Here is a 17,362-nt window from a genome sequence, read left to right as displayed (position 1 = left end):
ATAATTTAGGGGCTAACTAGACAGGACATGTGGGATAGAAAAATGAAATAGCAGAAAAACTAAAAAAGCAAGTGTTGATGAAGAAGATGTAAGAGCTTGTATCCTTTCCAGAATAAAAGCCAGTACATTCATTTTCAACCTGAAATGTACATAAATGAGAAGTCAGTTGTTGCTTAAGACCGCCAAACAAATGGGACAGCTCAGGGTTCCTCTGGGGGTGGAAGAAGAGGAGGGAATGGAGAGAGAGAATTTTATATGAGCCTATATGAATTGTATTTTAAACTCCGTCAATTAATTGTAAATGATTTTTGTAATATAATTGTTTAATAGATAGACACTGCATGGTCAAACATTTTGGTTGTAATTTTTATCCTTTCAGATTTTTTGTCCCAGTTTTAGTAAGATTTAGTCTTATTTTGGTAGGAGTGTCTGACGCTGAACACTTTTCCTAAAAAATTCTTGACTAGCCTGGATTGACTTTAAAACAGTCTAAATTTACAGAATATTACTTAATTGTATGTTTATATTTTCTGATCTGCAGGCCTCTTCCAAGGTCCTTATCTATACTGCTCACAGAAAAAGCAGTATGGAGAACAATATGCACATAGGGACATGAAAGACACACAGCTACTGAGGTTAAACACACGACACACAGTCCACCAAATATACAGGTAGGCTTATTATTAAAAGTATAATCAGTCCTGCTCTCCTATTTTCACCAACAGGAGACTTACGTTAGTAGCGGATTAAAAGTGACTTATATCTCCTAAACAACACATACCTTTTTTCCTTGAATTCCAGGTAAACCCAGGTATCCTGGTTCTCCCGGGGGACCCACTGCCCCTGGTTCTCCCTAGGTGACACAGAAACTACATAAAGATCACAGACCTACTGCTTAGGAAAACTACTTCTGTTTTTACTTCTATATACATCTCAAATTTTAAATTGGTGGTTAAAAAAATTGGTAGACATTTAGTTGTGACTATAGGAGTAACAAAGAATGAAAAGTTTATTGGCACCCCAATAAAACCTCTTATACATTTTCCTAGAGTTATGAAGTTCTGATAATATACCATATTTCACAATTTTATAAATATCTGTACTTTAATGTATTTTATAGATTCAATAAAGTACTGAAACTAATAAACACAGGTATCATTTTGTTTACTAACCATATTTTTTTCCTCTTTGGAACTCCTTTTCCTCATATTACTACTTTAAAAAACTTATTTTAATGTTACAAAATAGGTAAGTAAATAGAAGTGATAAAAATTTATTGAAAATCTCATGACCCACAATTTTTATTTTGTTATTTTCTCTCTACCTTGCACAAACACAATTACACAATTTAATATGTGCATAATATGCATAATTTTTGTCTTTTATTTCAACATATATTAATATTGTAAAGTTCTTTATAAGCCATTATGTTTTTTAAACATGATTTTTAATCATGGAATAGTATTCAACTGTACTGATTTACTGTATTTTATTGAATAAAGTTCCTATAGTGTTAAACATTTTTTTCACAATATCATCTATATGAATAATATTGGGGTGAATATCTTTGTAGTTAAATGCTGTACACATTTATATTTTTACTTTATGTACATGGAAGTTTATTTTCTTAGCAGTAAATTCTTTTTTAAAAAAGCTATTTTTAATTTTTTTTTAAATATTTTTATTTTAGAGAAGGAAAAAGAGAGAGAGACAGTGGGGGAGCAGGAAGCATCAACTCCCATATGTGCCCTGACCAGGCAAGCCAGGGGTTTCAAACTGGGGACCTCAGCATTCTAGGTTGATATTTTATCCACTGCACCACCACAGGTCAGGCCAGAAGTAAATTCTTGAGCTGTTTCAGTATAAAGAATATCCACGAGTTATCTTAACTCAAATTGTCTACTTTTCAAAGGGGTTATGTTCTTTATTTTAAAAATCTTAAATGAGGAGGTTGTCAGAAAGCACATAGTGATGATGTATCAAAAATTGTTGTGTTAAAACTGTAAGAGATGGGACATAATCCTGAATGCTTCCTGGCTTATTGTTTTGTTTTGTGTTTAACCATCATTCTAAAACTCTATCACATTAACTAAAGACTACTGTCTTTTGTAGAAACTAAGTTTTGTTCCATTTGCTCACTGTACCCACTGCTGAGCTGCTCAATATTACTCTGGATTTTTAAAAGCTGAAGAGAAAAGCCTGACTAGGCAGTGGTGCAGTAAATAGAGCATTGGCCTGGGACACTGAGGACCCAGGTTTGAAACCCAGAGGTCGCTGGCTTTAGTGTGGGTTCACCCAGGTTGAGCGTGGGGTTGCTGCCTTGAGCATGGGATTATAGACATGACCTCATGGTCGCTGAATTGAGCCAAAGGTCACTGGTTTGAGCAAGTGGTCACTGACCGGGTTAGAGCCCTCTGGTCCAGGCACATATGAAAAAGCAATCAATGAACAACTAAGGTACCACAACTCTGAGTTGATGCTTCTCATCTCTCTCCCTTCCTGCCTCTCTGTCTCTCTGTCTCTGTCTCTCTCTCTCTGTCTAATAAATAAATAAAAACTTAAGAGGATTAAAAATCTCAGTGAAATAAACATAAACCATGTGGTTCGAAGGAAACTGGTAAAGGCAGCTATGGGTCCCCACTCTGAAAATAAAGGCCCATCAATCAGCAAACAAAGGAACAGAACCACTTACAGGAGTCACACCCTGTTCTCAGCCATGTGAGAGAGTGCTATTGTCTAGACAGGAGAATATGCTTTTACTGTTTCCAGAAAAATCAAGTCAAAACATATTTTATGACTTTATTACTCAAACTATGAGAAAGTATCCAAATAATAGAAATGAAATTGGCCCACATTGGTCATTTCCTTCCGTGTACCCTAATTTTGTGACAAAAATAATCTTAATTTCAGAAAACTTTTCTTAAGTGATACAAATGTTAACTTCATCAACTAATGAGGGAATTTATAATTCTTTGAAAATACTTCTTAATGCATCAAATCACAATTACCTTCAGCCCCGAAGCCCCAGGCATCCCTTGAAATCCAGGTTCACCTTTATTTCCCTGTCAATCCATCAAAACCATTGGAATTAAAAAAAAAAAAACGAGTTATAGTTTATCTGATATAAACACCAAAATATATTTAAAATAATTTTTATATTTTCAAGTTTCTAATTGTTTGAAACATAGACTCTATACGTTAAGCCTACTTATTAAGAAAAACTCTTCTACAACTACGTGAGTCTGTACATTTAGAAAGCTCTCTAAAAGCCTGTGTTAAGTGTTTTTTACCAGCTTTTAAATTGGCACGTCCAAGTATAAGGGGAGAAATTCAAGTCTTTAGGGACCAGCGCTAATCAGCCAGCTCCCCACGCTGCACAGCCTGGAGCCAGGTATTTTAACAGCATCCTCTGGGTTGAGAACCTTTATCTTTGCCCTGTTTTGCTTTTTCACATGACTCACTTTCAGAATACAACTGAAGGACAAAAGCTTAGCTTCAAGGGTACAGTGGCTTTTCTGAAGAAGTATGAATGAGAAAGTGATTAATCCATGCTTTCTTTCAGGGTTCCAGCTCACAGTCCTTTCTAACAGAAACTTGGAGAGCTAGACCAAGTTGACAGCAAAAAATGTAAGAGAGGAAAAGAGGATTGGACGTGAAAGAGAGAACATGCCTGCTGCTAATGAGGAGAGACTGTCAAAGGCAGTTCTGGTTTTCAAATATTTGTTGAATCCTGGAATCACAGCCCAGTCAATGTCTGGCAAGAGCCCTAATTCAACAGGTCCATGTAACACCTGGAAGGGGCAGGCAATGGTCACTTAGAGCCAGGTTGGGTTCACCCTTAAGAGAAGCGACATCATTTTCAGCTTTTGAAAAATTTTCTAGGCTGCTCATGTTGAGAAACATGGGAATCTAATAAATGGATCTAATTAAAGCATTTAGAACAATGCTTTAATTAACATTTCTAACTTTCCAGGTGATTAAGCTGAAAATCACAGAGGTGAGGAGTCTTGCCCAAAGTTACATGACCTGATTATGTTAATATATCCTAATATCCCTTGGGTAATGCTTTTAAGAACTGGAACATAGTATGGCAAAGTACACTGCCAATGGTTCGACAACTCTTTTAAAAAGAGATATTATAACCTAAATTAGAAGTGTTCTGAAGATCTGCTATGGAGTTTCAGCCTCACACCTGCCCTTCTAATAGAGCTTTCAGACCTATCCTAACACTTCTGTCAAGGCTATTGACCACACAGTTGACAAAATTGGCAGAGATAAGCTAATACAGGGGTCAGTTAACTATGGCCTGTGGGGTTAAATCCAGTGTAAGGCATGCTTTTGAAAATGAAGTTTTAGGAAACACAGGCACATCTTCACAGTTTATATTTGCCCAGCGCTGTTCTTGCATTAAAAGAGCAGCGTTGAGCAGTTGGCAATAGAGACTCTATGTCCCTCAAAGACTAAAGTGCTAACTGGCCCTTTGCAGAGAAAGTTTCCAACACTTGAGCTAATTAACATATTGCCTAAAAAGAAGTTATAATGCTTCATTGAAAAGATTAAACTAATAGGTATAACGTTAACATCCTCAACCTATTTTTAACAAAATAATTGCACAGTACAAGATGAGGGAAACCAAACTTTATAGCAATTCACGTAAAAATAACAAACTGTGATACTGAACACAGCCACTTGCTTCCCCAGACAAATCAGCGGAATCTACAAATGCCACAAATACATTGTTCTAAAATCTTTTATGGAAAAGCCAGCAGGTTTAATTGACCTCCAGCACAGTGAGAGCCAACAATGTGGAGTAGCCAATTTTAAAAAGCTGATGAAATTTTGGGTGGTAGTCTCAAAATTTAGAGCATCCGTAATACCATGAGATAGTCCATTGTACTCCAGATACTTAAGGGGTATACAACTAGTCTATATCTCCTCTTAAAAAAATGACTTTGAAAAATTTTGTAGAATCTCTACTTGGTAAGCCCAGTCACTCAAAGGTTTTATACCAACTGTGCACACCTACTGCTGCTAGGAACTACAATACTCCAAGAATCTATCTATAAGGGCTCCCTACTGGTGAAAGGGCAACTACTTTTCCCTAACCACTAGGCTCCCACAACATTTTATCCTACCTCTTCTTTACTGCTTCAGAAACTATAAGTAGTTTAGGTCCTCTACTCATTTAGTATGCCAGGGTCTATTCCCCTGAAACAATGTTTAGTTAGTGGTTAAATGCTTCCGAAACAGCAATCCTATCACTTCCTTTTGGAAGGATACACTAGAATATTTTAGAATATACTCATCAAATGGCTAAGAATTGCTTCCTGGGTCTAGCCAGAACTACTTAGTCTCATCCTCTAAAACAAATAACAACAAAAATAATTCTCTTCACACAGGATTCTATACACCTAGAAAATGATCACACCATGGTATTAAAGGAATTTCAATTCTACCAGGAGAAGACCTAACCTGATATCCTAAATATTTTTGTCAAGCATGTCTTACTTTTTTAAATTCTGAAAGTAAAAATAATATACTATCTTATCCATCCCTTAGGGAAAAAAATGCCTAATAAAATTCACTACAAGGCATTTCACAAACAAAAATTCCAGATACATTGCACTAAATAAAAATAACAAGAGGACAGAGGAACTGGTACAAATGATAGTACTCAATCATGGCTACTAACCCCCTCAGTCAGTGGATTTGGCACCGAACGACAGAGAGCCCTATGTATTCCCCAGTGCCCTCTAAGATACCTATAAGGGAGGGGGGAGCTGAGTAGAGAGGAATTCTAAATCTTTCCCAGCTTAAACTAGAACTGCTTTACGTTATATGCATAGGTTTTGCCTAAGCTTCTATTCTTGTAAGTGATTGTTCATAAAATTAAAACCACATTCAAAGTAAAGTCAACGTTGTTAAAACTTTTATTGATGTTCATAAATGGTCATTTTGAACAAAGTTCTCAATCTTACTAATTTTCTTATATTTACCTTAGATCCTGGCATTCCAGGCTGACCTGGTAGGCCATCATTTCCCATCAAACCCTATATTTTTAAATGGGAATGTAAGCAAAATATAAGAAAAACATTTTAAAATATTAAATGCATTTCCAAGTAACACGTTCTCATAACAATTGACCCACTAATATATAACACAATATTTGGAAAATTTTCTCACATACATCCAAATAAAGGATAATGAAGTAAATAAGCAACCTATGCAAGATAGTATGAAGGTTAGTAGAGCCCTTAAAATTTTTCTTATCAAAGACCTACAATAGCACAAATTACTGAAGCACTAGTGAAAGACAGATATAAATAAAAAAAGGTCTGTTCTATACTCTTTCTTCCTTTTGTCATGAAAGCTAAGAATTAGGTTTCTTCATAGATATTAACCTTGATCAACATCACTTACAATTTCTATTTTCTTGAGCAATATTTTGAAAGAGTTGCAATCTAATTATTTATTTCAATAATCTCTCTTCAAGTTACAAAATGGCCATACTTTTAACTAACCATAGGATTCAAAATAAGACACTGATAACTGCTCTAGCACAAGAACCTGATTAGTCTGTTTTACTTTAAATACTATCATGTATAATAAAAAACACCTGCTTTCTCCTAAGCATGGTAAAGGAAATATGACAAACAAAAAAATTTAATTAATATCATCAGAAAATATAATCTCAATATGACCATTACTATTACTATGCTTTGCTGTCAATTGTGGATATTATTGCAATTATAAAATGTAAAATATACTAGTTAACAGCCCAGTATATAAAATATTAGCAATTTGTTTTCTGGCTTAGCTATATAATAAGGTCTCTGATCTTTACTTGAGTGGTCAAGTTTTTGAGAACCTGAAGAAATTTAGACTCTTCTAGAAAAATGGACATAAACAATATTTTTCATACAAATGGATGGAATCTGTGAATCCCAAGTATCTGGTTGCTGGATCCCATCCAGTTTGTGAACTCCAGAATAAGAACTAATACATAGTAAAAATATCCTCAACACCTAATAATAATGATATCAACATACAGGTAATCCGGGTGCTCCTTTTTTTCCTAATGGTCCTGGAGGCCCAATTTCTCCCTAAAAATCAAACACAGATCAAATTTAAGATTGGAAATTATCAATTCATTTCTAGAAATTTGCTACCAAAGCACTATAGAATGAAATTTCAATACAATCAGCAGAGATTGTCTGTCTTCCCTCCCTCTATTATAAGGAAAAGGCAAGGCTGAAAACTCAGGAATTTAATATCTCAAAGACTCGGGCCTAGGGTCTGTGGAATTCCCAAGTCAAATATGTTCATTAGGAAGTCAGATGTGACACTTGAAATTCGTTCAAAGGAAGCCCTAGCGATTCACAAAGAGTCGGTAAGGTGAGACAACAGGAAACAAAAAAACAAGAGAGCCTGACTAGGCAGTGGCACAGTGGATAGAGCATCAGACTTGGACATGGAAAACCCAGGTTCAAAACTGCAAGCTCGCTGGCTGGAGCATGGGCTCACTAGCTTGAGTGTGGAGTCTCTGGCTTAAGCGTGAGATCATAGACATCACCCATGGTTGCTGGCTTGAGCCTAAAGGTCAATGGCTTGGAGTCCAAGGCCGCTGGCTTGAGCAAGGGGTCACTGGCTCTGCTGTAGAAAACCCCTATCAAGGCACATATGAGAAAGCAGTCAATAAACAACTAAGGAGCCACAACAAAGAATTGATGCTTCTCATCTCTCTCCCCTCCTGTCTGTCTGTCCCTATCCGTTCCTCTCTCTGTCTCTCTGTCTGTCAAAAAAAAAATCAAGAGATAATATTTTTATTTATCAGACTTTAAGAGCTATGATAGTAAAAACAAACTAATTTTAAAAATAGGGTACACCTGACCTGTGGTGGTGCAGTGGATAAAGTGGCAACTTGGACCTGCTAAGTTCACTGCTTGAAAATTCCAGTCAAGGCACATACAAGAAGCAATTACTACAAGTTGATGGTCTCTGGTCCTCCCACTCCCTGCCCCATTTCTATACTCTTTCTAAAATCAATAAATAAAAAATATATAAAAATGTTACTTTAAAAATAGAGTATAGAATAACAGCATTTAGATTTCAACTTCTGGGACTGTGGCTCGCTAGTGTGCTAAGGGATTCTCTGAATCCAGAACAAAAAAAGAAAAAAAATACCTCTAGAAAGAGAATTCTCTGTGAGAGAGTGCTGGTCTTATATGGATTAGGGAGTCTTCAAAGATCCCTCATTTTAGTAAAATATACTCTGGTTGAGGCTACCAATATGAGGATCTGGAACTGTGCAGAAACCTTGCCAGAAGTAGACACACAGGAGTCAGGGCTGGGGTTATCTAAGACTGCACGTTCAGCTCGGGAAACTGACTGTTGGACCAGCCATGGAAAAAGGCAGGACTTTCAAAGGGGAATGAAATGGTACCCATGCTACCAGCAGGAGGCAGCTCTCTGGGCTCCTATTAGGCTGAAAGGACTCCCACAAGCTAAGATGAAGCAATGAATCACAGTTATCAGAAAGAAGGAGGAGGCAGCAAGCCACAGACTGGGAGTCAAAGGAATATCAACAAACTGTAAATACTGGAATTCTCAGGAACAGAATTTAGAACTATGTATGAGATCTTCACAAATTAAAAAATGAAATCAGAAAAGACTATTAATTAGGACTGAAAACAGAACAAGAAACAAGAATAAAAATGTATTATTAAGCAAAAAGAAAAAAGAGAGTGAACTCATGGACATGGACAACAGTGTGGGGATTGCTGGGGAAGGGGGTTAGTGGAGGGTACAGGGAGAATCAACGGTGAGGGAAGATTTGACTTGGGGAAGGGGGAAGGAGGAGGTACAGGGAGAATCAACGGTGAGGGAAGATTTGACTTGGGGAAGGGGGAAGGAGGAGGTACAGGGAGAATAAACGGTGAGGGAAGATTTGACTTGGGGAAGGGGGTTGCAGGAGGTACAGGGAGAATAAACGGTGAGGGAAGATTTGACTTGGGGAAGGGGGTTGGAGGGGGTACAGGGAGAATAAACGGTGAGGGAAGATTTGACTTGGGGAAGGGGGAAGGAGGAGGTACAGGGAGAATAAACGGTGAGGGAAGATTTGACTTGGGGAAGGGGGTTGGAGGGGGTACAGGGAGAATCAAGGGTGAGGGAAGATTTGACTTGGGGAAGGGGGTTAGTGGAGGGTACAGGGAGAATAAACGGTGAGGGAAGATTTGACTTGGGGAAGGGGGTTGGAGGAGGTACAGGGAGAATCAACGGTGAGGGAAGATTTGACTTGGGGAAGGGGGTTGGAGGAGGTACAGGGAGAATAAACGGTGAGGGAAGATTTGACTTGGGGAAGGGGGTTAGTGGAGGGTACAGGGAGAATAAATGGTGAGGGAAGATTTGACTTGGGTGGTGAAATCACATACAGTGTACAGAGATGTGCTATAGAATTGTGCACCTGAAACCTACCCCATGTATAAGACACAACTTAATTCTGGGGCCCGAAATTTGGAAAAAAAAAAAAAAAGTATCACATAAAGTTATTGAACTCAGGTTTTATTCATCATAAAATTCATACAACTCCTCATCACTGTCAAAACTCCCATCCATTAGCTTGTCCTCATCTGTGTCTGATGACGAATCACTGTCTTCATACATTGCCTCATCCTCAGTTCCATCTATAGCATTTGAAATGCCACAATCATTGTATAAGACGCACCCTGTTTTTAGACCCCACATTTTTCAAAAAAGAGTGTGTCTTATACATGGGGAAATATGGTATTATAATTATGTTAACCAGTGTCACCCCAATAAATTCAGTAAAAAGGAAAAAAGTTGCTGAGGAAAGAAAAGATGTTATTAAAAATTAGAAATAAAAATATAAACTATGATTAAAGTTTTTTTAAAAATAAATTGATGGCTTAAACAGCAGATTAGATACAGCAAAGTAAAAATAAGTACAATGGAAAATATATCCAAAAATGTAACCAGAAAATAAGACAGAATGGAAAATATGAAAATTAAAAGCTATCAAAAGATACAGAAGACAAACTTAGAATAAACTATATCTAACTAAAACTCCAGAAAGAAGCACAGAGAGAATGAAATAGTAGTAATATGGAAATAATGACTGATGTTTTCTAGAGTTAATAGAAATAATTCCACAGCACCAGGAAGCAAACTGAATTCCCACCAGGATGTATTAAGAGAAATTCATATCTAGCTATATCATTTTGAGTTTTGTAAACACTAAAAAAAAGATATCTTAAAGGAATCCCGAAGAAAGAGACAGACTACTTACAAAAGAATGGTAATTAGAATCAAAGAAGATTTTTCATAGTTAACAACAGAGACTGGGAAACAACGAAAGAATTTTCTCAACGTGTTAAGAGAAAATAATCATCAATCTGGAGTTGTATGCGTTACAAGAGTATCTCAAAAACAAGAGTAAAATAAAGATATTTGTAGTTAAATAAAAACTGAAAGAATTTTACCAAGATTTCTGCATGTAAGGAACTTATAAAGTTGTAGTTCAGGAAGAAATAAAATTACCATCAGGCACACAAGACAGAAAAGAAACCAAGTAAAATAGAAAGCATGTATGCAAATCATAATATTACCTGGATAAAACAGCAACAAAAACTAATTTTAAAATTAAAATAATAGCTTCTGAAATGATATTGTATTTGAACAAAGTACCTGTTGCCATGACTGTAGCAAAAAGTATTCTATGTGATGATGCATGACCACTTTCTTTCAGTAACTGGATGCAGGCCCGAATCTTTCTATTTTTATTAATACTCACCTTTTGTCCCATTAATCCTTGGTTTCCAGGAAATCCTGGGATTCCCTAGAAAGAAACAAAGTATATTTTTAATTAAATATTTGTTGATTATATCATTGGAGAATAGGTCATAATTGGGTTTTTAATTTGTTAATAGTACTTAATTTCAAACACCCATTTACAGTTTAACACTGCCACTTATCATAATGTAATTTGGAAAATAGAAAATTTATGAGCATCAATATTATATAAACATCTACCAATATTTAAAGTTTTAAATAAAGGCTTTCAAAAAAAGAAGCTAAGAGGATATTAACCTTTGGTTCTTTTTTCAGATCAACATAAATGATAAAATAAGGTTTCTTCATTTAAACACATCCTCATAAAGACCCTATTTCAATAGATTATAATTTGGTATGAAATCACCTGTAACCAAATCCCACTCAAATACATGCACACACAAACTCATCAGCAGTTTGGATTAAGTTCTGAATTTAAATCAAATCTCCTGATAAAGCTTACAAGGTGGCCATACTCTGTCCTATGCTGACATTAATACAGCTGTGCCAATGCAGTGTCCCTTGGCCTCAGGAATCCCCAGTGGGGTCATGCAATCGTCCATGATACAGTCAGACCTAAAAAGCTGAAATTTTTGCTGCACAGAGTCTTTTATTATTTGGCATTTCATCACTATTCAAGTCTCTGTGCTCTTCATAATTTACAACATTAGTGGGAAATAGTCACAGATATCCTGACTCGACTCCTGATTCTAAAGCCAATCCCAGTGTCAGCAAGCCTACAGCTTCTTTCTGGGGAAAAATGGAGTAATGCCCAGCCATCCATCAGTGGCAACCCAGTTTCCACCTTCCAGAAATACTGGGACCCCCCACATTCATTCCCTGGGTCCAATTTGACACTCTTCTATCTGAGTCATTGTAAGACTGAGCTTGGCCTATATTAGGACATAGCTGCAAATCTTACGTTATTTCAACATATCAGATATTGAGGGTATTTTGGAAGGATTTCAGATTAGAAAAAATAAAAAGGTTCTTTTTCCTATTGTCTTTCTTCTAAAATTAGTAAACATTAATTTTTTTTAATTTATTGATTTTACTGAGAGAAGAAGGCAGAGAGAGAGAGAGAGAGAGAGAGAGAGAGAGAGAATGAGAGGGAGGGAGAGAAAATGAGAGGGAGAGAGAGAGACAGGAACAGTAGGCTGTTCCTGCATGCGCCCTGACCCAGAAGGGACCGGCATTCTCTGAGTTCCTGGATGATGCTCTATCCAACTGAGCTATCCAGCCAGGAACAAAGTACATTTCATAATTTGAAAAGAGGTCATATCTTCTCTATCTACTGATACCAAGAATTATTAAATACTTATTTTATAAATAAGGAAAATAGATAAAACCAAATAAGATTAAAAACAAAATTTAAAACTAATTTATAAAAGTCAATTCTTGGCCAAACTAATATAATACCATGAACATATAATACCATGGAATAAAAGGCTGTTGAGAGAGAGGTTAACCAGAAAAACTAAAATCATTCAGACTGTGTTAGTTAATAAAATTCTCCTAGATAATATTTTTCTGGGCTCCCAATACATTTATTGAAATTGACTAAACTTTTCCAATTTTATATTAGCAGAAATATCATTCAAAACCATTTGAAAGTTACCAGTTTGTTGATCCAAAAGTATTTAGTAACAATTACTTCATAGAGCAACTATTTTTCCAAGCTAACTCTTTTATATTTCACTTTCAGCCTGTGTGGTTTTGGGTTCAGGCAACTGTGAAATGTGTAAGTAAAGACAGAAACAAGTCTTTTATTTGGTAAGAGTGAAGGGATATATTTCTTCCACTTTCTGTGATTTCAGTTTAGGTTTGAGGAAGAGCAGAGAGTCAATGGAAATCCCTGCATAATGATGTGGTAAAAAAAATTGTGGCATTAAAAAAAATGTACCAGAAACTTCTCTGAAACCATTAAACCAGGGGTCCCCAAACTTTTTACACAGGGGGCCAGTTCACTGTCCCTCAGACCATTGGAGGGCCGGACTATAAAAAAAAACTATGAACAAATCCCTATGCATACTGCACATATCTTATTTTAAAGTAAAAAAACAAAATGGGAACAAATACAATATTTAAAATAAAAACAAGTATATTTAAATCAACAAACTGACCAGTATTTCAATGGGAACTATGGGCCTGCTTTTGGCTAATGAGATGGTCAATGTCCGGTTCCATATTTGTCACTGCTAGCCGTAACAAGTGATATGACACGCTTCCCACGTCACCAGAAGTAGTACTGTACGTGAGCGACTCCGCACTTGCTTCCTCTCACTGACCACCAATGAAAGAGGTGCCCCTTCCAGAAGTACAGCGGGGCCGGATAAATGGCCTCAGGGGGCAGCATGCGCCCCTGGGCCATAGTTTGGGGACCATCACATTAAACCATTTCTGTGTAACAAAAATGTCAAAAAAAAAAAGAGATATACATAATTTAAAATAAAGTGTTTGCTCCCTACCTCCTAGAGATCACTTTATAATAAAGGAAAGGTGCCCAGGGGTGCATTACTTAGAAAAGACAAAATGTCACTTAAGGTGACCAATCTTCCTCCTTTAGGGAGGACAGTCCTTCTTTTGTAAGTTCTATCCTCCCTCGAAAAGTGTCCTCCTACATGTCCTCCTTTTTGATATTGGAAGACTAATCTGTAAATATCCGTATTCGAACAATGCAGAGTTGATCCATTGCATGTGATGTGACGTATTTGTATCTAAATGAGTTCTTTTTCTTACAATTATTATTAAAAATTAATAGGCATATAAGCATAATTATAAAATATTACAAATGGTTTTATTATGCATTTATCATATTATAGTGTATTATTGTTGTAATGAATAAAATGGGTTTTTTTATATATGATTTGTTTTCTTCAATTTATTTTTGTCTTTTTCCTTGTAAAAAAGTTGGTCACCTTAACTTTATACTTTCCTACATGAAATAAATACATTTAAGCAGCACTGTTATGGCGCTTGCGACTCTGGGCCATTGAGATGCTTCTGCGGCAGCTGGTGGCACTGGTGGCGCTGGTGGCACAGGTGGCTTGCGTGGACGTGGGCGGTGAAGGCTGGCAGCCACTGTAGCCTCAGCACCGCACCAGTCGGTGCACTAGGACTCCGTGAGGCATCGTCCAGCTCCTCCCACCCCGGAACCTCGGTTTTCATCTGTCCTCCTGCATACCCACCGACCCCTCCCACCCCGGAACCTCGGTTTTCATCTGTCCTCCTGCATACCCACCGACCCACACCCCACACCATCTTTGGGATCCAGATCCCTGACATCGCCTGTCACAAAACATGACTCATGATTTCAAACCTGGAGACCTCATCTTTGCCAAGATGAATGAAAGGTTATCCTCATTGGCCGGCTCGAGTAGATGAAGTTCCCAATGGAGCTGTGAAACCACCCACAAACTACCCATTTTCTTTTCTGGAACTCATGTGACGGCTTTTTTAGGCCCAAAGGATATACTTCCTTACTCAGAAAATAAGGAAAAGTATGGAAAACCAAATAAACGAAAAGGCTTTAATGAAGGTTTATGGGAGATAACAATCCAAAAGTGAAATTTTCAAGTCAACAGGCATCAACAATCAAATGTATCACCTCATGTTGAAGTTGAAGAAAAAGAAACTAGTGTTTCAAAGAACATACTGAACATGAAGAAAAAGCCAGCAATGAGGATGTGACTAATGCAATGGATATGACCACTCTAAAAACTGCTGGAAGAGGAAGAAAGAGAAAGGCAGGAAATCGAGTAGAAACCAAGGTGGCAGGAGTCATGACAACAGCAGCAGCATCTGCTAATCTAAAAGTCCGCCCTGGCTGGTTGGCTCAGCGGTAGAGCGTCGGCCTGGCGTGTGGGGGATCCGGGTTCGATTCCCGGCCAGGGCACACAGGAGAAGCGCCCATTTGCTTCTCCACCCCCTCCCCCTCCTTCCTCTCTGTCTCTCTCTTCCCCTCCCGCAGCCGAGGCTCCATTGGAGCAAAGATGGCCCGGGCGCTGGGGATGGCTCCTTGGCCTGTGCCCCAGGCGCTAGAGTGGCTCTGGTTGCAGCAGAGCGATGCCCCGGAAGGGCAGAGCATTGCCCCCTGGTGGGCGTGCCGGGTGGATCCCGGTCGGGCGCATGCGGGAGTCTGTCTGTCTCTCCCTGTTTCCAGCTTCAGAAAAATACAAAAAAATAAAAAATAAAAGTAAAGTCCTAGAAGAGGACGACCTGCAGCTATAGAAGTCAGGATTCCAAAACCTAGAGGCAGATCCAGAATGGTAAAACAGACCTGTCCTTCAAGAGACTGACATGGTATCTGAAGAAGACAAGGGTAAGAAAAAGGCTCAAGAGGAAAAACAACCTAAAAAGCAGCTTAAAAAGGATGAAGAGGGCCAGATGGGAGAAGCCAAGAAAGCCAGACAAAAAAGAGGGGAAGAAAGAAGTTGAATCAAAAAGAAAAATTTAGCTAAAACAACAAGGATTACATCAACCTCTGATTCTGAAGAGGAAGGAGATGATCAAGAAGGCGAAAAGAAAAGGTGGGAGAAACTTTCAGACTGCTCATAGAAGAAATACGCCGAAGGGTCAACGCGAGAAAGCAGCAGCAGACAGGAAGCACAAGCAAGAGGAACAAATGGACAGTGAGCACCAAATAACATGTAATCTACAGTAATAAAAAAGATATCTCATTTTGGGCTCTAAGCATTAATCCAGTTACTGAAAAGAAAGTACAAGTGGAGCAAACAAGAGATGAAGATCTTGAGACGAACTCATCGGACTGAATTTCCTCCTCACCCCCTTTAGATAAAAGAATGTTCCAGATTCTAAATTGAGAACTTCGTTAATGGCATTATTACTGTGTTATGATTGTTAAATTTCCTGTAAAGTACACACTACATACTAAGGTCGGCAAAAGTTTTTTCGTAAGCTTACAATGAAGCTTTGTGTATGAAAATTAGAATGAGATGAGGAGGTGGTGGTTGTACATTATTTCATTTAGAAAATATAAAAATTAATTTTGTTTTGAAGTTAGGTGTTACACTGGCACAGTTACTATACCTCAGAGAATAGGGCAGTTGTACCCTTCCCTTGACATTCCTTTGTTGTTTAATTCTTTAAAATTTTAATTGTTTTTTTAATCCTGAGAGATTAAAGATAGCCTTGTTAACAAAAATAAAAATGTAACCAAAAATTTTAAATAAAGTTTTTTTTAAAAAAAATGAATACATTTATATTATTCCTGAACTTAGAGCATTTTGAATCAAATCTACTTTTAAGTAACACAATATTTTCAATGAACTAAAAACAGATTTAGCCCTGGCCAGGTAGCTCAGTTTGTTACAGTGTCCTCCAGAAATGCCACGGTTGCATATACAAGAATCAACGAATGAAGGTATAAATAAGTGGAAAAACAAATCAATGTTTCTCTCTCTTTCTCCCTCTCTCCCTCTTCCTCTCTCCATCTAAGATCAATAAAAAAAAATATTAAAAAAATAAAAACATTTAACTAAGCCACTAATGGTATTTTTAAGTCAAAATTTTCAACCTTTCTATACAATGGTAAAGATACTTAACATTACACAGGTTTCAAAATATTAGCATATTATGTTTTTTACATAAAGAAGTTATTTGTTCATTTCCAAAGTTTCAATGAAAGAAAAACTTATGTTGAAAGTATTATTCTTATTAGCTACAAAGATTACAATGATTATTAATAAAGAACATAGAAGTTGTTGAAACAGTTAAAAGTCTAGCCTCTGAATGGTCAGTCAGTCCATTATAAAGTGGCTGACTATAGGCCAATATTTAAACTGTGAAATCTCAGTATCACCATTATAGATATGGGAAAATAACAGAATCTACTTCACTGAGTTGGTACATAATAACAATGAACTCTCACAAGTGCTCAGCTCAATGCTGGCATGACAGTGATGAGATTTTCATGACTGTTTGACCTTTGAAAGTTACAAAATAAATGAGTCTAATCTCTTCAGTGTCCAAAATTTTTCATTTTTCTCCATTTTGAGCAAGTCTTTTCTTTTTTTTCTTTCTACCTTGTCTTTTTCTACACTCTTTTCCAAGTTTCCATCAAATCCAAGACGACTCTGGCCATCCAAGTCTTCCCACTAAGGGGCGCTAACATGCTGGCCTTGCCCACACTTACTATCTTTGCCTTTTCATATTCGGCTGATTTTAATTACCGAAAATAATACTGCAACAACTTTCGTTTTTTAAACACTTTAAATACAGTCCATCACTATTTTTTAAAATCATAAAACGATGACAAAATGTTTCAAATATATTTGAAACACATTGTGGATCCCCACAATGTGTTTCAACCCAACTTTTTTAAAACTCTACACCGACAGATCATTATGAGTGATGTACAAAAGATTACACACTATGGGGAGATAACTCTAAAAAGAAATCACAGTCATAGCTTCTAGACCTTAAAAAAAGAAACAATATACAAATACTTGCAATAAACCATTAATAAAGAAATTATCAGTGTTACTACCCTCTT

At 37.0% G+C, this 17,362-nt stretch overlaps 1 protein-coding gene and 1 pseudogene across 1 annotated transcript in view; one reads left to right on the top strand and one right to left on the bottom strand.

The window, feature by feature from the left end:
• Positions 1-17,362, bottom strand: part of COL21A1 (collagen type XXI alpha 1 chain) — a 208,719-nt gene that overhangs the window by 11,903 nt on the left and 179,454 nt on the right. The window contains exons 18-22 of the mRNA XM_066359179.1: positions 10,811-10,855; positions 7,050-7,103; positions 5,997-6,050; positions 3,009-3,062; positions 782-853 (exon numbers count right to left, since the gene is read on the bottom strand). Coding sequence (XP_066215276.1) covers positions 782-853; positions 3,009-3,062; positions 5,997-6,050; positions 7,050-7,103; positions 10,811-10,855 — 279 coding nt within the window. The remainder of the gene's footprint in view (positions 1-781; positions 854-3,008; positions 3,063-5,996; positions 6,051-7,049; positions 7,104-10,810; positions 10,856-17,362) is intronic.
• LOC136389537 (PC4 and SFRS1-interacting protein-like) lies at positions 14,149-15,511 on the top strand (annotated as a pseudogene).

The sequence above is a fragment of the Saccopteryx leptura genome, chromosome 1 (assembly GCF_036850995.1).
Source record: "Saccopteryx leptura isolate mSacLep1 chromosome 1, mSacLep1_pri_phased_curated, whole genome shotgun sequence".
Classification (NCBI taxonomy): domain Eukaryota; kingdom Metazoa; phylum Chordata; class Mammalia; order Chiroptera; family Emballonuridae; genus Saccopteryx; species Saccopteryx leptura.
This window is presented reverse-complemented; position numbering and strand designations above follow the sequence as displayed.